Source organism: Amblyraja radiata, chromosome 26, assembly GCF_010909765.2.
Source record: "Amblyraja radiata isolate CabotCenter1 chromosome 26, sAmbRad1.1.pri, whole genome shotgun sequence".
In the NCBI taxonomy this organism is placed as follows: domain Eukaryota; kingdom Metazoa; phylum Chordata; class Chondrichthyes; order Rajiformes; family Rajidae; genus Amblyraja; species Amblyraja radiata.
In genome coordinates this window covers 29,178,415-29,193,959 of record NC_045981.1, presented here as the reverse complement: position 1 = coordinate 29,193,959, position 15,545 = coordinate 29,178,415, and the positions used below count along the sequence as shown (strand labels likewise).

Below are 15,545 nucleotides of genomic sequence, written 5' to 3'. Positions count from 1 at the left end.
CGAGATGAGAAAAGCATTTTTCACACAGAGAGTGGTGAATCTCTGGAACTCTCTGCCACAGAAGGTAGTTGAGGCCAGTTCATTGGCTATATTTAAGAGGGAGTTAGATGTGGCCCTTGTGGCTAAAGGGATCAGGGGGTATGGAGAGAAGGCAGGTATAGGATACTGAGTTGGATGATCAGCCATGATCATATTGAATGGCGGTGCAGGCTCGAAGGGCCGAATGACCTACTCCTGCACCTATTTTTCTATGTTTCTATATCACCAGCACTTTTTTGTCTACAGATGTGTGCCGACACTCATATAACAGTTGATGCAACGCTTATGGCTGCTAGACACCAATCTAGCTTTTATTTTATCGAGGTACCGGGAGCCGACTCACAATAAAAGCACTGGTTAGTTCTCACTATTTGGTTTTATCAGGAAGCCGTTGAAGGTGATGTAGGTATCAAGGCCATCGCTGAATATGGCATTCTCTCGTTCACCTTTGTGCAAGCGAACCCAGACCTCATCATTCTGCTGCAGGTCCAGCATGATGCTCTGACTCTGCATGATACTGCGATCACTGGGCTGGGTGTACAGGACAACTACCTCCTCCTCATTCTTCATGATGTGCATGTAGGTTTCCTTGTCATTCCAAGTGTGTACGTTCAGGCTGAAGTGATAAACGCCTGGGATGGTGCAGTAGAACTTGCCGGAGAACATATTAAACTGGTCGTACAGGTTGACATACACGGTGTCAAACACCAGCACCTGATAGTAGTCATTACTGTGCAGCTCCTTCTTCCGGCCCACCGAGAAGGCAGCGTAGTACAACTTGCAGGGATCCCCAAACTTCCCTGGACTTCCCTTGGCACCTTTTAGCCCCGCTGGTCCCGTTAGCCCAGAAGTGCCAGCCTTGCCATGGTCGCCGTAAGAACCTTGAGGCCCTTTTTCACCCTTCTCACCTGTAAGAGAATGAAGCAACACGTTAATAACTAGTTAGCTAGTGCCTCGCAGAGCCAGAGACCCGGGTTCGATCCTGACCTCGGGTGCTGTCTGTGTGGAGTTTGCATGTTCTCCCTGTGAATGGGTGGGTTTCCTCAGGGTTCTCTGGTTTCCTTCCACACTCCAAAGACGTGCAGGTGTGTAGATTAATTGGCCCTCTGTAAATTGCCACGAGTGTGTAGGGAGTGGATGCGAAAGTGGAATGAGGTAGAACTAGTGTGGACAAGCGATCAATGGTCAGCATGGACTCGGTGGGCTGAAGGGCCTGTATCCATGCTGTATCTCGAAAGTAAACTAAGCAGGGAGTGAGGTGTATGTAGTCTGTGTGGTTCTTCTTGGCATTAGTCATTGTTCTACAACAATTATCACTGTGGCATATTATCTGACGTTGTACTCTCCAATTATATTTGTGAGAAATACCAAATTTTACACTAGTTTATCTCACTGTCATTTCAGCACTTTAAGGCCTTTTTATAACTTTTAAAATGTATTTGAACAGAGATATGCATAGGAAGGGTTTAGAGAACAACTGTAGGCAAATGGATCTAGCCCAGTATGCTAACCAAGTTGGCATAGACAAGATGGGCTGAAGGGCCTGTGTCCATGCTGTGCAGCTCTATGCCTCTATCACCAATATCGCAGCTCACAGCTGTCCTAACCCATTAGCCAGAGTGCCCAGAATGACTTGCTCCATCTAATAATAATAATAATAATAATAATAATAATAATAATAATAATAAATACTTTATTGATCCCCTCAGGGAAATTCAGATGTCCAGAAGCCCCCAACCAACAAACTCACAGATTCAAAACGAACGCAGACAGAAAATACATAGAATACAACGTGGACACTACCTGAGAGCAATAAATACTTAAAAAGACCAATAATTAACAGTTAAAAATTACAAATTGCAAAATGCATCCCCCTACAGCCTAGCGGTCTGAATTATAAAATCTAATGGCTGCAGAGGTGAAGGATCTCCTGAACCGCTCCGTTCTACAGGGCAGGGAGAGGAGCCGGTTGTTGTTCCGAGTGCTCTTTTGATTCTCCAGAATTACACGGAGGGGATGCCCGGGGTTTTGCAGGATGACCTGCACCTTGTGCCTCATACGCCTCTCAACTACCTCAACTATCTCAATTGTATTTCCTATATTCAAAATCACGAGGGGAATAGGCAGGGTGAATATTTTCCCTGGGGAGGGGAATCAAGAAATAAAGGGCACACATTTACGTGTGAGAGGGGAAAGATTGAATAAGAATCAGAGGAGCAACCTTTTCACACAGTGGGTGTATGGAACGAGCTGTCAGAGGAGGTAGTTGAGGCAGGTACTATTACAACATTCAAAAGACACATGCACAGGCACATGGATAGGAAGGATTACAAGGGACATGTTCCACACACAGGCAGGTGGGACTAGCCCAGAATACCAACTTGGCTGGCATGAACAAGATGGGCTGAAGGGCCTGTCCCCATGCTGTACCACTCGGTGGCTCTAACTCCACAGCTTGCTTAACTTACCTTTAACAAACATCCCTGTGTTTTTGAATCGATACTTCTTCTCCAGTGATCATTTATAAATGATTTTTTATCTTCCCTGAAGCCGACCCAGTGTCCCTTCCCTTCCCCTCCACACATTATTTATCGTGATCCAAATGTACTCATTTAAGTTTCAATCAGCAGCAGAACCATGATTCATCGCCACTTCCCCAGGGGGACTCTCGCACCCTCAGGTAGAGAGAGTAAGAAAGAAAGATTCTTCAAACACCATTCACAATTCACAGTCATACAGCACAGAAACAGGCCCTTCAGCCCAACGTGTCCATGCTGTTAATGATGCCCCGTCTAATCTAGTTCCATTTCCCATGTTTGGACCATATTCTATAATCTGATGGACAGAAAGTGCTGGAGTAACTCAGCGGATCAGGCAGCAAGTCTGGAGAAGATGAATAGGTGACTTTTAGTGTCAAGATCCTTCCTCAGATTCATTGAGTATTAACCAGCAGCTGCAGTTCTTTGCTCCTTCTAAACCTTTCCTATCCATGTATCGGTTCAAATTTATTTTGAATATTGCTATAGTACCTGTCTCGCTGAGCTTCTCCGGCAGCTCGTTCTTCATCCCCACCACCCTCTGCGGGAGAAGGTCACCTCTCAGGTTCCTATTATAGATTTCCGGATGTACCAAAGCACTTTACAGCAATAACGTATGTTTGTAGCCACGGCATCAATATACAGAGCACTACAGTGAATGCTGCTCCTACAGTGATAATAAGCAGAAATTTAGCTTTAGTAGTGTTGCTCAATGTACTAATATTGGCCCCAAGACAACTCTTCAGATGTGTACCATGCAATCTTTTATGTCTATCTGAGAGATTGGGGACTTGATCGCACATCAGACGGTACAACACTCCCACATTGATACAAAGGTTAACATTCAAATCATACTCAGCCATAAACAACCTTAATCCACCGTCATTTAAGCTAGTGGATCCAAATATCCTTTGCAGGCAAGAAACCTTCGTAGGCTTATTCTCAATGTCTGTTCCTGCCTATATTTTCTGCCTCTATACTCATTCAATATTGTGCCTCTGTGAAAATCCAAATATTGCAGATGCTGGAAATCTGAAATAAAAACAGAAAATGCTGGAAACACACAGTGGGTCAGGCAGCATCTGTGGAGAGATAAGAAGAGATCACGTTTCAGGCCTTTTGTTGGCTCCTGGGGATTTGTGCTCATCTTTGAGACTCCTATTGTCCACCTTAACTCCAAGATCTGCCATCCCCTCACACCTTTCCCCCATCTCCCTCCTGACGTTAGTTCAGATATATCACTCTCCTCCCTCTGTGCCCTCTCCTGCTTCATTGCACTTATCTCTCTATTCTTATTTATTACTTACCCCCCCAGCTCTTCCCTTTTTCATTTCCCCAAAGATGTCTCCATCTGTCTCATCCTGACTCATGGATGGAGGAACACATTGGGTCGATCAGCATCTGTGGAGGGAAATGGACCGTCAATGTTTCAGGTTTGGATCCTCGACCTAGAGTCCCAATCTGAAGCATCAACTATCCATTTCCCTCCATGGATGCTGCTCAACCACTAAGTTCCTCCAGCACCTTGTTTGTAGCTCCAGACTCCAGCATCTGCAGTCTCTGATGGGTCCCAACCTGAAATGACAACCGTCCATGTCCTCCACAGACGCCGCCTGACCTGCTGAATTTCCTGCACTTTGATCTTTGTAGAAGACTTCAGCATCTGCAGTCTCCTGTGCCTCACCCTATGCCTCGCTCCCTGTGTCTTTTCCCCCTCGATTTTCTTTCTCTCTGTCCTGACAATATGTGCAGGAGCAGCTTCTTCCCCTGTTATCAGACCTCGGAACGGTCCTTCCATAAGCTAGAGTAATGTCCAATTCACTTCTATCGCATTGCAGTCATTGCACTTTGTTTCTGGACCTGTTGCGCTACAATGTTGAGAATTCTATTCTGCACTCTGTATCATCCCCTTCACTCTACCTATTGTCCATGAGTTTGAGATGATTGTAATAATGTATAATATTATTTCATCAGATCAGAGAGCATATAAAACAAAGCTTATCCTGTACCTCGGTAAATGTGACAATAAAAAGCCTAAACCTGAGCCTAAACCTCCAGCAGCGCCCAGCACAAGAGTGAAATCAATTGAAGCCGCCTCTACTGCTGAAAGAGGGGCGGCTGGGAACTAAGAGAGAGTGATGGACTTACCCAGTCGACTAATGCAAATGTGTACAGTGGAGTCCACCCTGTAAAAATCTCCTGGAAACTATAACATTTGAACAGACTACATGCTGACAGGGATGTTTTCAATATTTTCGTTTAGTTTAGAGATTCAGCATAGAAACAGTCCCTTCAGCCCACCGAGTCTGCGCCGGCCAACGATCACCTGTACACTTTTACCATGTTATTCCAGTTTCGCATCCTACACACTAGGGGCAATTTACAGAAGCCAATTAACCTACAAACCTGTACGTCTTTAGGATGCTGGAGGAAGCCAGAGCACCCGGAGAAAACCCACGTGGTCACAGGGAGTATATACAAACTCCATAGATGGGGCATTTTGGGTCAGCATGGATGAGATAGGCTGAAGGGCCTGTTTCCGTGCTGTATGACTCTATGACTACATTGAGTAGTGGAGCAGTCCAAAAGGGCCCAATAGCCTGCTCTACCTTGTTCAATGTTTCTAGCTAAGTGACCAGGCTATATTGATAACACAAGAAACTGCAGATGCTGGAAACTTGAGCAAAATACAGACTGCTGGAGGAAGCCCCGGGTATCGCCAGCAATGGCTGCATCGCCAATAGTCTGTTTGTCCCTTCCTTCTTTGTTGTTTATTTTAGTGTGTGTTAAATGTATGGTTTTAGCTTGTTTTATGTGGGGGGTGGGGGAGGGGGTTGGGGGAAACATTTTCTAATCGTTTACCTCGACGGAGATGCGATTTTTTTCCCCGTATCGTATCTCCGTCCGTGCTGCGGCCTAACATCAAGGAGTTGCCGACCTTTGCTGGAGACAGACTTCGGGAGCTCCACCGCGGGAGCCTGCGGACTTTAACATCGTGAAGTTCGCTGTCTCTGGTTAGTGAACGACTTCGGGAACTCCAAGCCGCAGGAGCTTTGACCGCACCAACGAGGGTGCTTCGATCGTCCCGACGCGGGAGCTTCAACCGCCGGCTGCGGGAGCTTCGATCGCCCCGATGAATGGTTCGACTACCCTGACCTCGAGAGGAAAATGAGGGAAGAAGATTAGACTTTACTGCCTTCCATCACAGTGAGGAACGTGGGGAATCCACTGTGGTGGATGTTTATGTTAACTTTTATGCAGCTGTGTGTCTTGGTGCTTTTTTAGTATGGCTGTATGGTAATTAGCATGGGGTGGAAGATTGCAACATTCACGTGGTCCGCCCTGTTTCGACTAATGCAATCAACTCGACGTGCACAAACGGAAGATCAACTAGAACAAGTTGTCCAACAACTTTAGGCTGCGCACGCCACACGAAAGAAGAAGAAGAGATAATTCGCATACCACTGCACCTTAACTGGCACACGTGACAATAAAATACCTTTGAAACCTTTGAAACCTTTAAAGTCAGTTGGTCAGGCAGGGTCTGCGGAGGGAAATGCACAGACGACGGTTCGGGTCGGGAACCTTCTTCAATTCCCTGTATTCAATTTGGTTTAGAATCAGGCTACATTGGTTATTTGATGAATTTGTCTGGGAGAGTTTGCATTTGCTACATCTTATTTTCCCATGAAGCAGCCACACTGGAATGGAATTATTATGCAACGCTATTTATAAAAATGACATTTTTAGTTGCCAGCCAGACCGGTCTCGGCTGGCCTGTTGCCACCTATGCTGCTTGTGTTCATTGGAGGCCTCGCTCCTCAGTCATACTCGCTTTGCAATGTCTGTTCCTAAATTGCTTCATTAATATTGCAACTGCTTTAACTTTGCCTGTAACATAATCAACTTTATGTTTAACCAAAGTCATGCTTTGCAGTTGAAGACGATGCCAGTCAAGATCAGTTCTAACCTCAACGCTGAACTATACCCTTTAGCGCGAAAAAAAGTAATGTGTGAAAAACGTTGCCCCTCATGTCCCTATTAACTCTCCCCCCCCTCACCTTAAACCTATGTCCTCTGGTTCTTGCTTCCCCTATCCTCCGAAAAAGACTCTGTGCATTCACCCGCTCTATTCCACCTCATGATTTTATACACCTCTATAAGATCACCCCTCAGCCTCCTGCGCTCCAAGGAATAAAGTCCTAGCCTGCTTAACCTCTCCCCGTAGCTCAAGCCCTCGAGTCCTGGCAACATCCTCGTAAATCGGCTCTGCATTCTTTCCAGCTTAGCTTTTGCAGTAGAACCACAACAACAACCGGGGTTTCACATATGCACTGAAATATTCCAAGGCACTTAGCAGGAGAATTATCAAAGTAAAAAAGGGAAGGAATTCGACACAGAGCCACGGCGCATGAAGTTTGGCCAAAGACAGATAAAATCTGGAAATACTAGAAAACCTGTATGGCAGCAGAGAGAAGCAGAGTCTAAACTTTAAGTCAAACTTTCAGCAGAACTGGGACAATTGACAAATATATCGTACTGAGACCAGGCGCCAGCTCTCAGACGTCTCCTCCTACTTACCCCTGGACCATGGCCCCATAGATTAGCATCAGGCCATTACCTCCCAGACCATCCTTGCTTTTATCACTTCTGGCTGTTTGCCCTCAGAGCCTCCAACCTCCTCATTCTGCAGCCTGGCATGGCTTCTCCCCAAAATCCAGAAGCAGAACTGCCCTGGCAGACGCATTGTTTCAGCCTGCCCCTGCCCCATTTCCATATAACTCGATTCCATCCCATGCTCCCTTTCCCAATCCCTTCCCACCTATGTCCAAGACAACTCACATGCCCTTTAAAGTCTGAGGAAGGGTTCCAACCCGAAACATCACTCATTATTTTTCTCCACAGATGCTGCCTGACCCGGTGAGTTACTCCGGCATCTTGTGTCTATCTGAGACATATAACAGTTGGCTGACAGTGGTGTCGCAGGTAGACAGGGCGGTGAAGAAGGCTTTTGGCCTTCATCAGTCAGGGAATTGTTTATAGAAGTTGGGACATAATGTTGAAGTTGCACAAGGCATTGGTGAGGCCATACTTGGAGTATTGTGTTCAGTTTTGGTCAGCCTGCTGTAAGAAGGAATTCATTAGGCTTGAAAGAGTGCAGAGACGATTTACGAAGATGTTGCCAGGTCTTGAGGGCCTGAGCTGCGTGGAGAGGTAGGGCAGGCGAGGACTAATTTATTCCTTGGAGCATGGAGCCTGATGGGTGATCTTATGGAAAAAAGATAAAGGTAAAAAATCATGAAGGGAATGCACAGTCTTTATCCAAGGGTGGGATTCAAGAACTAGAGAGCACAGGTTTAAGGTGAGAGGAGAAATATTTAGTAGGAACCTCAGAGGTAACTTTTTCATGCAGAGGGTGGTGGGTATATCAATGAGCTGCCAGAGAGGGTAGTTAACACAGGTATGGTAACAGCATTTAAAATACATTTGGACAGGTACTTGGATAGGAAAGATTTGGAGAGATATGAGCCAAATGTGGGCAGGTGGGACTACACTGGGCGTGGCATGGACGAGATGGGCTGAAGGACCTGTTTTCCTGCTGCATGACTCTAACTCTAAAAACTGGCAAATAGTTAGTCATCTACCAGCATTGCTTGTGAACAGAAGCCAACCAAAATGTGAATTACTAGGCTGTGTAAGCATGATTGTGCCATGATCTTAATCTTCAAGAATAATAAAACTTCTCAAATGCAAGAAGTACGTGGAAATATGAAGGCAATAAATTACCACATCGATCTAATTGGAAAATCATTTCCAGAGAGAATGTTGAGATCCTTTCCATCAGCCTCCCTAACATAAACCTTGGAGCAGTGTACAAAATCATGAGAGGAATAGACTGGGGTAGATGCACACAATCTCTTGCCCAGAGTAGGGGAATCAAGGACCAGAGGACATAGGTTCAAGTTGAAGGGGAAAAGATTTAATAGGAATCCAAGAGGTATGTTTTTCACACAAAGGGTGAATGGGTGTATGGAACAAGCTGCCAGAGGAGGTAGTTGAGGCTGGGACTATCCCATCGTCTAAGAAACAGTTAGACAGGTACATGGATAGGACAGGTTTGGAGGGATATGGACCAGGCGCAGGCAAGTGGGACTAGTGTAGCTTGGACATTGTTGGCCAGTGTGGGCAAGTTGGGCCGAAGGGCCTGTTTCCACACTGCATCACTCTATGACTCTATGGCTCTGAGACAGTGCTGTTTGTGAAGGTAGTACTGGCTGGCGATCTCCGTATCTGGGGAGGCGAATATTGAACAGAGAAAGCTACCCAGAGTAAGAGCTGACTTGAATGAAGGATAATCATTGGCACTGAGTGTTTGGGCTGAATAACAAGTTCCTGGGCAGTAGACTCCATGCAATCGCCAAGAGTGGAGAGGGCTTGTACCCTCTTTGTTGCTGTTGGTTGCCTGCTGTTTTGTTTTCTGGATTGGATGAAGAAATGGGCAACTATGCCTCTCTGGAGAGGCAGTCCAAGTACTTTATCCTTCTTGTTTTCCTCCTGACATACAATATTGATCGCGCAGCAAAGTCTCATATTTCTAAATCTGGAAGCTAGCTTTCCGCTTGTATTTTTTATTGGCATCAGAAGCTTCAGAATGGGTCATGTGCGGGGAGAAACTGCTCAAAAAAGAACATGTTGGGGAGGAAAGTGAAGTCTGCGTTCATTTCTAACTTTTCAAAGCACATTGTCCCAGTGGTTTACTATTAACGAGGGCCTCGGGGGCAGCCTTTTCACTCTGAGGGTAGTACGTATCTGAAATGAGTTGCCAGAGGAAGCTATTGAAGGAGATACAATTACCAGTTTTAAAAGCCATTTGGACAGATATATGGATAGGAAGGGTTTAGAGAACAATAGTCTGACCTCGGTATTTTTCCTATCGATTCTACTTGAGTGTGGCTTGTTTGCATTCATGTACAGTCTAGTATTATCTGATTTGATTGAATAGCTTGCAAAACGAGGATTGTGTGACAAACACAGGCAAATGGGACTAGCCCAGTACACTAGGTTGCCATGAACAAGGTGGGCCAAAGGACCTGATTTTGTGCTGTACATCTCTGTGATTCCATGACTGGCTAATTCCTATTTCTTTCTCCGAACTCCTGATTTCCAAATATCCTTTCCTTTCATGCCTGATTATTTTCCCATGTCAAAATAAGGAACTGCAGATGCTGGTTTTACAACAAAAAAAAAACACAAAGTGCTGGAGTAACTCAGCTGCTCAGGCAGCATCTCTGGAGAACATGGATAGTTGCGTTTAGTTTATTAATGTCACATGTACGAGATACGGTGAAAAGGTTTTTGTTTGTGCGTTATCCAGTCAAGATAATAGACTGTAGAAGACTATACATGAACGTTTCGGGTCAGGACCCATCTTCAGATACTTTTGAAGAAAGGTCTCGGACCTGAAGGGTCAGGTATCTTTGTTCTCCAGAGATGCTGCCTGTCCGGCTTATTTACTCCAGCACTTTATACCTTGTATTTGTCCACTCTCTAAAAATCCTCTTTACGCCCGGTTGGTCCACGAAAGACTAAATATCAACCAGAGGTTTCAGCGTCCCGTAGGATAGCGTCGCTCCAAATCCCATCTTCTACCTCCTCGGCCAAACGTCTCCCAGCACCGAGTCAAGGCCATCCACTTGTAGCGTTTGACCTTACCTTTGAGGATAGTGAGGTTGATCTGAGGAGTTGCTCGGAATTGTGGTGGGTCATCGCCGTAGTAATGGTAACGATACCTGCGGCCTGCGGGTCGGTCAGAGGGGTCACAACACTGGACACAGCGGCCAGCGGCGGTCTGGGCCCCTTCACCCACCGGCTGGTTCCGACCTACTCCAGGCAAGGCCTGCTTGGCTGAATAGGAATTGGGGTCTGAGAAGGATTCTCTTTCACCCTGTTCATGCACACGCAGACTAGGGTACGGGTGTCTGCTCACAAATCCATCAGTACACGCTGGGAGAAGTTCAATAACGAGGAAGAAAGTAAAAGCCAGCTTCATGTTGAACTGCAGTTCCGCCTAGTATTTAAAAAAAAGAAATATGATTGTACAAAGAGAATAGCAGTATGGAAAATAAATAGATAATTTACTCCATATATCTGTCAAAATGTATAGAATTGCATGTCATAATTGTATCCACTACTATGGTTTTCTCTGGCAACTAATTCCAGGTATGGACTATCCTCTGTGAAAATGTTGCCCCCTCTCCTCTCACCTTTATGCCCTCTAGTTTTTGGACCCTCTCCCCTGGGAACGTTCACTTTATCCGTGATGATCTTGTACACCTCAATAAGGCCACCCCTCAGCCTCTTATCTAGGAGGAAACTTGAGCACCCGGAGGAAACCCACGCGGTCACAGGGAGAACATGAAAACTCCACACAGACAGCACCCGAGGTCAGGATCGAACCGGCATCTCTGGCGTTGTGAGGCAACAGCTCTACCCACTACACTACTCTGCCACCTTACTGTGCTCTGGTAAAAAACTGAGCTAAATTTGTCAACAACCAACTTTTTCCCATCAATATACCCCCATCTTCTGTTTTGACTTTACAATAGACAATAGACAATAGACAATAGGTGCAGGAGTAGGCCATACGGCCCTTCGAGCCAGCACCGCCATTCAATGTGATCATGGCTGATCATCCCCAATCAGTACCCCGTTCCTGCCTTCTCCCCATATCCCCCGACTCTGCGATTTTGAAGAGCCCTATCTAGCTCTCTCTTGAAAGCATCCAGAGAACCTGCCTCCACCGCCCTCTGAGGCAGAGAATTCCACAGAACTTGTGACCAATCAACCTCTGATTTAATAAGCCAAATAAGTAAAAAGCATAAAATCACCCGTATTAAAGATTAAACATTATTTGAAAGTCTAGTTTTTATTTTAGAGTTAATGGCAGGTACCATCACAAAAAAAACCACTGGATTTAGCTAGCCACCATGTTAAACAGAATCCAGTTTACAGATCTGGTGCTAGAGAAAATTCCCATGACCTTGCCATTAAGTGCAGAGTCTTGAAAGAGAATTTCTATTTATATCTATGCAAAGTCAAAAGATTTCCTTGAGCTAACAACACTGCTAACCACAGTGACTTTGTTATTTTATTGTCAGTAATAAACAGCTGACAATTACGTCTCAAAGTTCTAAGGCAAAGACAGAAACTGATAGAGAGGGAATGATCTTATCGATAAGTTCCAACCTTGCCAAGGCCAAGCTTACTCTTTCTAACAGAACATACTGTATATTAGCGAATTAACCTAATTTCAATGGATTCTAACCCAAGCCATTAAGATAATTTGCCACTAAAACCTCTGACAAAGTGTGCCGAGATTTCACTGCCTTTCAAAACATGTTTTTAACGGAACGTTGGAGTTGCCGCAGGCATGTGGGAAATGGCCAAGTGTTTTCCTGAGGTTCTGAGAAAATTGTCCATTTGTCTGTGAATTAGAGAGGAGCTTCCTTTGGCCAGGACAACGTGAATCCCCTGGGGGAAGACGGTTCGTTATCTTTATAATTGGTTCTTGGAAGCTGAGGCTCTCACACAGTGCAGGGCTCACTGCCCGCATTAAAGCGCTGCCAACACAGCTCTTGTTTTAAGATGGCCATCTCACACTTTACTCCTTGATGTAGGGGCATCCTCGGCACAGACTCACAGCCTGGGTGTGCGTTCTATCAACGCTGAGTCCGTCTGTCAAGCAGCAGGACTGCCAGAGCTGATGTGCAAGGTGTGGAGGTGTGTAAGGAGGGAACACACACAGTTCAATCAGTACTTCCATACACAGATATGTTTCTGCATTCAAGCTAAAATGGAGCCACAGTATGGCAACTCTTTGCATGCTCTTCCCATACAAGGATCTCACAAAAGACTTGCTCCACCCTAGTCATTTCTTCTTCTCCCTGCTCCCATCTGGCAGAAGGTACAGAAGCTTGAAAGCAAGAGCGGAACTCGCTATCAAAACATGGTGGGGACTGGGGGACACAATTTTTTGGCGGCCACACGCGCATGCGCACACTCACACACACACACGCGCGAGGCTTCGGAGGCTCAATCCAGCGGTAAATGCAGCTCAATTCTGCCTGTCTCACCGGGTTAACTACAGCCCTGTCTGGACTGACAGGATACCAGCGCGGCTTCTCCGCGCTGGCCATATTTCCCGCAAGTCCAGGAAGGGCTGTAGGCTCACCTGGCGGGACAGGCAGAGTTGAGCTGGGTTTAGCGCTGCTTCTCTGCACTGGCTGAGGGCCTGGGGGCACCGCACCCGTCTGACTCCCGACCAAAGATCCTATAGCGGAGGATCTTTGCTGCCGACGGGGGGGGGGGCGGTACTCGGGAGGGGACGGGACAGCGCCGGAGACCCGGCCGGGATCGATCCTGGCTGCGGATGAGGGGCAGGTCTGTGCCACGTCTCCCTCCTCCAATCATCGCGCTGAATCATCATGTCCCGCCCCCATTGCCTGCTGACCGACGTCTCTCTCGTCCAATCGGCGCCCTCGATCAGCAGTCCCACCCCCACTGTCTCGCGGAAAGCGGAGATTTCACCGGGTTTTAAAATCCGAATTACATAACTTGGGGGGATGTCCCCCACCTCTTAAAATATGGAGGGACGTGTCCCCTCTGCTCCCCCCCGGGTTTTCCGTCCCTGCTTGAAAGCGCGCACCACCAGACTCAGGAACAGCTTCTTTCCCTCTGTTATCAGGCTTCTGAATGGTCCTTCCATAAGCTAGCATACTGTCCGATGTCCTTTACGCTGTACCTCGATACATGTGACAATAACAAAAGGTGTCGGTACGCTTAGCGATTAACAGTGAAGCTACATTTATTGACATGCTTTTTCTATCAATATACCTCCCCATTTCTATTTTAATTTTCTGACCAATCAACATACCTGCCCCTTTACGGAGGTGTCGGCACGTACCGCCACTGGGGTGGGGCAAGGTTGAGAACAAAGTGTATAAGAGATGTGCGAAGCTGGCCATCCACGAGTCACGGCGCCAGGCAGAGCCCAAGCCCGCTGCCTGCCCCTATTCCGGGGTTACGTCTGTGCCAGGGTGGTACTAAAGAGGGACCACGGGCTTCCTGTGGGATTTCCAGGACCGTTGGGCACCGCAGCGGGGGTGGAATGCATCCTTGACAAGGATTAGACAATAGACAATAGGTGCAGGAGTAGGCCATTTGGCCCTTCGAGCCAGCACCGCCATTCAATGTGATCATGGCTGATCATCCACAATCAGTACCCCGTTCTTGCCTTCTCCCCATATCCCTTGACTCCGCTATCTTTAAGCGTTCTATCTAACTCTCTCTTGAAAGTATCCAGAGAATTCCATACTCACAACTCTCTGTGTGAAAAAGTTGTATATATTTGTATTGTATATATTTGTTTTATATTGTTTATATTATTGCAATAATAATAATAATTTATTTTGTTTAAAAAAAAAGATGTGCAAGTTTTTTACACAGAGGGTGGGAGTGTCTGCAACTTACTGCCAGGTGGTAGTGGAGGCAGATACGATAGTGACTTTTGGATAGGCACATGGATATTCAGGGAATGGAGGGATTACATGCAGGCAGTAAAGATTTGGCAATCTCTACTTTACAGTCCGCTGCCTCCATTTCTCTTTGTGACTGTTTCTACGTTCCCTCCCTGAGGAGGAAGATAGGCGCATTAGCACAGTTACATTTTGTACTCAAATACATTCCTTTATCAACGGAGAACAACGCTGGAGTAAACTGGAGTAAACTGAAAAGTTAATCCACACCCAAACAGTCTCTGTATCCAAGTGTGGTGTTATCAATATTTCTACGTCGGAAAAGACACAAAGTGCTGGAGTAACTCAGCGGTCAGGCAGCATCTCTGGAGAACATGGATAGGTGATGTTGTGGACAGGATTTAGGAACATCTTGGGAATGCTGAGAAGCACATGTAGTCAACATACAAACCAAACTATTCAAGAATCCATGCACACTAAGGATCAATACATCCAATTAGTCTTGTGAAATATTTATAGTTCATTTGTGAATGAATTGTACATGTGAAAATTCATTCATTTTAATTAACTGACGTGTTCAATAGGCTTCCATTTGTTCTGTCCTAAATATTATTACGGGCACACCCAAAATCTCCTGTTTTGTTTTTGATTGTGCTTGGCAAGAATTATAATATTTCCGCCCTATATATTAGAGTCAAGACGAAGCAGTACAATTAATGCAAAACACCATTTAAATATTTTGAATTACAACCATCATCCGGTAGTTAATTGTCTTTTTAGGAAAATATTTGTAAGTATATAGAATTAACCTCCGATCAGAACTACCAGTCGAATGTTGGAGAATAGCCACTGAACAGACTTCCCATGCACTTGGACTAACACAAAATGAACTTTTCTGAAGTTTGTCCGAGATGTTTCTGTCAAGTCAGTGTTACTCCGTGTGTTCTGGTGCTTACCTGGATATGAATATTCAAAGTGAAGAAAATATTGCTTCTTCCTCCGTTCGGACAGCTTGTTCAGAATATTTTGAGTGTGCTTCTTATCCTCTGGTCCCCAGACTCCTCGCTGGCAGCGTTTCCCGAATTCTGAGTCCGTTTCCAGATTACAGAGGCTGGAGCTGTGAGTTATGCAACTCCTAGCTTTCCTCCAACACATACCATCTGCTCGAGCTTTCCAGAGCAACAAAAGGGAGGGGGAATCTGTCAGAAAGCAGAAGATCAACACATGGATCAGGGGCCAGGGAGACAGGGAAAGTGAAAAGATGATTCTTGGGAAAGCAGAGGCACCGAGGAATGTACATGTAGTGAAATTAGTTTGGGAGGGCAAGTGACATACGGGGGGAAAGAGTAAAAATAAGTTTAGCATGGAGACGGGGACGAATACTCCATAAGAAGGACAGGGATAAAAGATGCCCAATGAGACTTAAGAAATTAGG

General features: G+C 45.8%; 1 protein-coding gene across 1 annotated transcript; it reads right to left on the bottom strand.

Moving 5' to 3' along the window:
- Window positions 1-240: 240 nt before the first annotated feature.
- On the bottom strand, window positions 241-15,335 carry LOC116988106 (complement C1q tumor necrosis factor-related protein 1-like). Its single transcript, XM_033044587.1, has 3 exons — window positions 15,067-15,335; window positions 10,290-10,644; window positions 241-947 (listed from the first exon to the last, which is right to left on the bottom strand). Exons 2-3 carry the CDS (start codon window positions 10,624-10,626, stop codon window positions 397-399), a joined length of 888 nt encoding a protein of 295 aa, XP_032900478.1. The 5' UTR covers window positions 10,627-10,644; window positions 15,067-15,335; the 3' UTR covers window positions 241-396.
- Between the last annotated feature and the right edge of the window lie 210 nt (window positions 15,336-15,545).

Coding starts and splice junctions, on each gene's coding strand:
- LOC116988106 (XM_033044587.1), bottom strand. CDS start 10,626: ATGAAGCTGGCTTTTACTTTCTTCCTCGTTATTGAACTTCTCCCAGCG. Junction 948..10,289: donor CAACCTCACTATCCTCAAAG/GTAAGGTCAAAC, acceptor ATTCTCTTACAG/GTGAGAAGGGTGAAAAAGGG.